Here is a 7,009-nt window from a genome sequence, read left to right on the forward strand (position 1 = left end):
GGAACAAGGCTGTGAGCCGAGGAAGGGCAGTGTCAGCTCAGGGTGTAGAAAGATCCTCAAGGGCCATATGGATGGACTGGAGCGAGAGTCTGGGTGCTGGGAGAAGCTGGGGCTTTACGTTCCACGGGTATTTACTGTGTCAGGAACACCACCAGAGACACGGCTGTGACCCAAACTGCAAGCCACCTGCCCTCAGGTTGCTTGCATTGATTATTAAACGTAATCAGTGAAATGCCATAGATGTCAGCTGGTGATCCATACTATGGAGGGAAACAAAAAGGGGAGAGAAAGGGGGGGTGGCCAGTGGGGTGATCGTTTTACTAAACAGGTTGATCAGGGGAGGTGCAAATGAAAAGGTCCAGTTATGCAAAGACTGGAATGAGGGGAACAGAGAGAGCTGTGCAGGTGACCTGGGGAGAGAGCTTCCAGGTGGTAGAAAGAGTCAGTGCAAAGGCCCTGGGGCCAGTGGGGCTGGAGTGGACCATGTAGGCCAGTGGTTCTCCAGCCCCACAGTGTATGTCAGAATCTCCTGGGACCTTATTAAAATGAAGGCTCCCGGGCCCCACCCTCTGTTTCTGAGCCTTAGGTCTGAGGTGGGGCCCAGAAATGGACATGTCTAACAAGTTCCCAGGTGCTGCTGCTGCTGTGCTGGGAACACACTTTGGGAACCGCTAGGGTGCGTCCTTGAGCCAACTTCAGCCAAAGGACCCCCTCTTTCCAGCTCATACCCAATGATCACTTCAGCTCTTGCTCTTGATGTGGGGAGGCCCTTTGGAGGATTTTACAGGAAACAGGGGTTCTGACTAAGGCCATGTGGGTCAAGGGCAGAAGCAGAAGGCCCAGGGAGGAGACGGTCAGTGGTGACTTGAACCTGTTGTGATGGGTTGGTGGGGGCTGAGATGAACCTGCCCCTTGCATGGAAGATGCTGTGTCTGCAAAGAGTGATTTATGTTAATAATCCTCCTAAAAGATGTCCTTGTACTGGCCCCATGAGGTGGAGTTTTATAGCTCCATTTTCCAGATGGGGAAGTTGGGGCTCCCGTGGATGGACCCAGGGGATGTCTGGACCAGACGTATGTAGGATGATGGGGATGGGAAGAATCAGGATGACTCCTGGGTCTCTCCCGAATGGAGGCCCAGAGAGATGGACAGGTGGACTCAGAGTGGCTCCCGGTGGTGGCCGCTGGCACTGTCAGTGTGGTGTTGAGGGCAGTGTGTCTACCGCAGATGGTGGCCACCCGTGGAGGCTCTGGAGTTTGGCCACATGGGTTCCAATCTAGCTGTGTGACCTTGGCCAATTTCCTAACCTCTCTGTGCCTGGGTTTCCGCATCTCAGATTAGGGGATGATAATGCCAGTAGTTGACTCTTCTATAACACAGACATTATCCCATTATGGTCATTGAATGGTACCTAGCAGGGGTCATGAAGAGTCGGACACGACTGAGCGACTTCACTTTCTCTTTTCACTTTCATGCATTGGAGAAGGAAATGGCAACCCACTCCATGTTCTTGCCTGGAGAATCCCAGGGACGGGGGAGCCTGGTGAGCTGCCGTCTATGGGGTTGCACAGAGTCGGACACGACTGAAGCGACTTAGCAGCAGCAGCAGCAGCAGCACATAGTTTGGGAGGAGGAGGCTTTTATATTGTATGACGTGAAATCTTCACCACCAATGCTGTGAAGTAGACACTGATATTGCCCCCATTTTATGAATGAGGAAACCAAGGATCAGGAAGGTTAAATACCCGGCCAAGGTCACACAGGGAGGAGTGCATGTGATGGGTAGCATGGAAGTGAGACAGGTGTGCACATAGTTGGGAGAGACAGAACTCAAACTCAGGTGATCAGCAGGTCGAGGCTCCCAGTGAAGCACCTCTTTGGGGAGACTATAACTCGTGCCCCTTTGTGGTTAACACAAGCCTGCCTCTTGCCCCTTTGGACATTTCGCTCCATCCCTATTTACTCCCATGCTTCTCCCCTGCCCCCTGGCTGACTTGGTATATCCCACACACCGTCCCCGCAAGAGTCATTTGGTTTGGCCCATAGACATTCCTTGGCTGCCTTCTCCAACATCATCCCAGCCTCTCATTTGAGCACGCCACTCGGACCACATCCTCCTGACCATACTGCCGTCACCAGACCACAGCTCCTGCCTGCCTTGTGGCTAAGGAGAGACTGCTAAGTCCTTGACCCCTCATTTTGCACCTGCTTCCTGGCTTCAGAGCCCTCTTCTCTCCAGCTTCTACCATCACTTCTATGATCATTACTTCAGCCAGATTCTTATCAGAATCCTCAATTCCCTCCCTTTATGTATGGTTTAACCTAAGGTTAAAACCTGCAATGTCTTAAGCAGGGTAGAAGTTTATTTTTTCCTTATAAAATAAGTCTTGAGGTAGGCACTTAAGACTAGTATGGCAGCTGCATTTTCCTGGGGACTCAGTACCCTTCCAGCTTTCTGCCTTACTATCCTAGGATATACTACTTATCCTCATGGTCCTGTATAACTGCTAGAGCAGCAGCCATCAAATCTAAGTTTCAGGCAACAGGATAAAAGAAGGGGAAAGGGGCCAATAAAATGGCACCATATCTCTTTTAAGGCTACTTTCTGTGACTCACACATCACTCTTAAACTTACAGCTCATCCATCAGAACTTGGACACATGACCACAGCTAGGTCACATGACCACAGCTAGCTACAATGGAGGTTGGGAAATGTAGTCTTTTAACTGGGGCAGGGTTGGGGTGCTTTCTCAGCTGAACGTGGTCATATGTTATTAAGGAGAAAATAGATATTTTGAGGCAACTGGCAATCCCTGTGTATTAGTTTGCTAGGGCTGCTGTAACAACAACAACAACAACAACAAAAAACAGAAACTGGGTGGCTTAACTAAAAGAAGTTTATTTGCTCACAGTTCTGGAGGCTAGAAGTCCAGGATCAAGGAGTCAGTGTCAGCAGGGTGGGTTGCTTCTGAGGCCTCTCTCCTTGACTTGCAGAATGACTGTCTTCCTTCCGTGTCCGTGTCCAAATTTCCTTCTCTACCAAGGAAATCAGTCATGTTGGGTTAAGGCCCACCCAAAAAACCTCATTTTAATGTCATTACCTCCTTAAGATTCCATCTCCAAATACAGTTACATTCTGAAGGACTAGGCTTAGGACTTTACCGTATGAATTTGGAAGAGGTGAAATTCAGCCCATAGCACCCTGCCACATGAGCACTGGTGGCTCAGTGGTAAAGAATCTGCCTGTGGTGCAGGAGATGCAGGTTCGATCCCTGGGTGGGGAAGATCCCCTGGACAAGGAAATGGCACCCCATTCCAGTATTCTTGCCTGGAGAATCCCATGGACAAAGGAACACGGCAGGCTACGGTGCATGGGATCACAGAATTGAAACCTGATTTAGCAACTAAATAACAACAACAAAATCCTGTCACATTTCTGACTTCCAAAGCCACCTCCACCTGTAAATCATTGCAGCCATCCACTTTGAGAAAGTCCCCCAGTTTTTGTTTTTTTTTTTTGAAGGCCATTACAGTGGTGAAAACTCAAACATCCATAAGAGCAGAGAACATAGAAAGAGTGAAAGAGGGGTAGAAATGAAGAGACTGGGAACTCTGGGAAAGTGGGTGTGTGCCCTGACTAAAGTGGGTGGCTGCTGCTAAGCTCCGGCCAACTGCTGCCTCATGGAAATACTGCCTCTGTTACAGCTCTTCCAGATTTCGTAAAGGGATGCCAAACATTTTATGTGACTTTTCCCAAACTTTACATGATGGCAACTGGGTCATTTTTAAAAAACATTTTCCAGGCCAAATATAACACATCCAGCGGATGAATTGTGGCCCCGGGCTTCCAGCTGTGGTGCTCATTCCAGTTGAATCCTGGGGTTCATTCTACACATACTTATTCCTAAGACTCAGGGGCCCTTTCCTGGTTTCTGAGGACACAGCACTAAAGAAGGACTTGTTTGCTTACTTAAGAGACAGTCTTAAATGCTCACTATGCATATATGAATATATGTATTTGCAAACTGGTGAGAGCTATGAATGGAACAGATGGAGTACTGTTAGAGACAAAAATAGGGGACTGGATTAAATTAGATTTGTGGTCTGAGAAAACCTGTAAGGAGGTGACATGAGGGATGACAGGAAGGAAGAGTAGGAGTAGGGGGGGAGGTGTGCTGGAGACTGAAGACAGCATGTGCAAAGGCCCTGAGGTGGCAGAGAGCATGATGCTTTCCTTATTAGGGGAAATGAACTGCAGGAGACTTAAGAGTTGTGGCTTCCATACCTGGGTCGGGAAGATCTCCTGGAGGAGGACATGGCAACCCACTCCAGTATACTTGCCTGGAGAATCTCCATGGACAGAGGAACCTGGTGGGCTACAGTCCATGAGGTTGCAAAGAGTCGGACAAGACTCAAGCGACTTAGCACACAGAGAGGGAGACGAGACTAGGCCAGACTACACAGGGCCTCCTAGGCCATGGGAGAAATTTGACCTTTATCCTCCCTTTTCTCCTTAACAAGATAACACAGATGCGGAGGAGTTCTGTCAGAGTGATTAGTCTAGAGGCAGCAGAAGGAGATTTGGGGGTGTGCCCACCATCCAGATAGAGTAGGAGGCTGTGGCATATACCAGAGACCTGGGGATAGCAGGGGCTGGGGGAGGGGCACAGACATGATGACAGCCAGGCCTGTCGAGCTCCAGCAGCCTTGGGGAAGGGTCTTTACTACAAGGACTCCCTCCACCCTCCAGGGTCCTTTCGGGTTGCCTTTCTTCGTGCCGCGGAGAAAATGCAGAAGATTATATTGCAGCTTAAGGAAGGTAAAATAGACTGTCTACTTCCCCCAGGCCCAATTAGCAAACCCAACTCCGGAGACCCCCATCTGCTCCCATCAAGCCAACCCCTCGGCTGATCTCTGAGCCGAGCTTCCCTTGTGGGTCACTCTGGGCACAGCCTCTTACCCTGCTAGAACCACTCTGGGTCCGGCCCCGCCTCCGATGCAAGGTTACCTCTAGCTGGGACGGCTTTGTAGGACAGTCCTGTCCCAGACTAGCTCGGGCCTCTTCATGGATCTGTGTCTGACCCTGGGCACTCTGTGACAGGTTTCCTTTCCATCCGGGGCGTCTTAGTGGGCTACGTCCAGCCTGACCACACCTCTGATTGGGCCCCCTAATTAGGCTCTGTTCCCTCCGATGGAGAAGGCAATGGCACCCCACACCAGTACTCTTGCCTGGAAAATCCCATAGACGGAGGAGCCTGGTGGGCTGCAGTCCATGGGGTCGCTAAGAGTCGGATAGACTGAGCGACTTCACTTTCACTTTTCACTTTCATGCATTGGAGAAGGAAATGGCAACCCACTCCGTGTTCTTGCCTAGAGAATCCCAGGGAGGGGAGCTTGGTGGGCTGCTGTCTATGGGGTCGCACAGAGTCGGACACGACTTAAGTGACTTAGCAGCAGCCTCCGATGATCGCCCGGGATCTAGGCCCGTCCCGCTCGATGGAATACACCGGGGCTGGACCTGCCTCCCGGTTGCCAGCAGCAGGCATGTGCCTGACGTCTTAATGGAATGCTGCAGGGCTGGTAGGGTCCCCAGGTGAAGTACCGCAGGCCTGGCCCCGCCTACAGCGGGGAAGCTGCAGGCTTGGCCTCACCCCTTTGGTGGAGCGCGGCATACCTGGCTCTGGTCCCTTGGAGGAATGAATGCATCCGGCCCTGAAACGTTTCCTCTAGGGGAGTTTCAGGTGGGCACCTGCCGCGACTTACAGGGTGGTAACGCTTCTTCTCTCTCCGCAGTGCAGGTCTGCATTCCTCCCTGCGGTAAGCACGTCATTCAAAGCTCAGAATTGCGGGGGGAAAGGAGGTGGTAAGGGCCAAAACCTGGGACTCTTGGAAGAGCACGGGTGCCTCTGATCCGAAGGGGCCAATGCGAGCCCAGGAGAAGAGGAGTAAGAAAACCAGTTCACAAACCTCACGAAAGGCGGGTCCGGGAAAACAAAAACAAAAACAAAACGAAGGCAAACCAATGGGGATCCTAGAGGCTGGAGAGTGGTGAGAGCCAGCCAATGAGCGCGGGAAAGGCGGGGTCCAGATTCTGTCCAGCAGGTAGAACCCGGGGAAGTTAAATAGACCACGTGGTGGCCGAAGGGACCCTGGCTAGGGGAGGCAGATGGACCCCAGACCCAGCGTTCCTACCCTCCAGGACTCCAGGAGGTCACTCGGCGTTTTCGCTGCCGCGGATGCTACTCCAAGGTCTGCGACCTCCCGCTTGACTGCCCAGGTGAGGGGCGTGGCCTTGAAGGGCGAGAAACCTGAAAAACTGGAAGAGAGGGCTGAGCGAGGAAGGGGCTGGGGTTGGGGGGTCGGACGTGGGCGGGCCGAGGTGGCGATGCGAGACCTGTCTTCAGTTCAGGACCTGACGGTGACTCGGGGTCGTCAGGCCATGTTCTCTTGCACTGTGAACTTCCAGCTGCCTAAGGAAGAGATCACCTATTCCTGGAAGTTCGCAGGAGGTGTGAGTCGGGGCGGGTCCAGCGTGAAGGGCTTTAGGAGATGGTTTATGCTTCTCTAGAGGATGGAGAGTCAGGAGGCAGGGAGTGGGATTCGAGGAGGCTCGGTCTAGACTCATGCTTCGTGCAAGGGGACGGTCCCGGCGTCTGGGGGTAAGGGTCAAAGTTCAAAATGCAGTGACAGAGCCCAGGGGTGAATTATCCGTAGGGGTTTCAGGCGGGAGAGCAAACACTAGGCCCAAGAGGCGGAGTCAAGGCTTAGGGGGGCGGGGCCATGCGTGAACCCTCGGCGAATAAGAGGGTGAAGCCGGGGCTCCGGGAGGGCGGGGGGCGGGGGTGGGTGGCCTGGCTCAGGGGCGGGGCTTCACGTAGCGGTTTGGCGAGCCAGGGCGGAGAGACTCCCTTCTGCGCTCGGGGCGGGGCCGGTCGCCCTCAGCCTCTATCCGCTTCAGCCCGAGCGTCCCGCAGCTCCGGGCTCAAGATCCAACCTACTTCCGAGATAT

At 52.7% G+C, this 7,009-nt stretch overlaps 1 protein-coding gene across 2 annotated transcripts in view; it reads left to right on the forward strand.

Moving 5' to 3' along the window:
- The window catches only part of LOC104983911, a 9,419-nt gene extending 3,570 nt beyond the window's left edge, over nt 1-5,849 (forward strand). The window contains exons 2-3 of one of the 2 annotated variants that reach the window (XM_010833438.1): nt 4,751-4,819; nt 5,794-5,849. In XM_010833438.1, coding sequence (XP_010831740.1) covers nt 4,751-4,814 — 64 coding nt within the window. In that variant the 3' untranslated portion in view covers nt 4,815-4,819; nt 5,794-5,849. Of the gene's footprint in view, nt 1-4,750; nt 4,831-5,793 lie in introns of those variants that run through there. The other variant, XM_010833436.1, reaches the window with a different exon arrangement.
- Nucleotides 5,850-7,009: the final 1,160 nt, after the last annotated feature.

Source organism: Bison bison, unplaced genomic scaffold (genome assembly GCF_000754665.1).
Source record: "Bison bison bison isolate TAMUID 2011002044 unplaced genomic scaffold, Bison_UMD1.0 scf7180017863683, whole genome shotgun sequence".
Classification (NCBI taxonomy): Eukaryota; Metazoa; Chordata; class Mammalia; order Artiodactyla; family Bovidae; genus Bison; species Bison bison.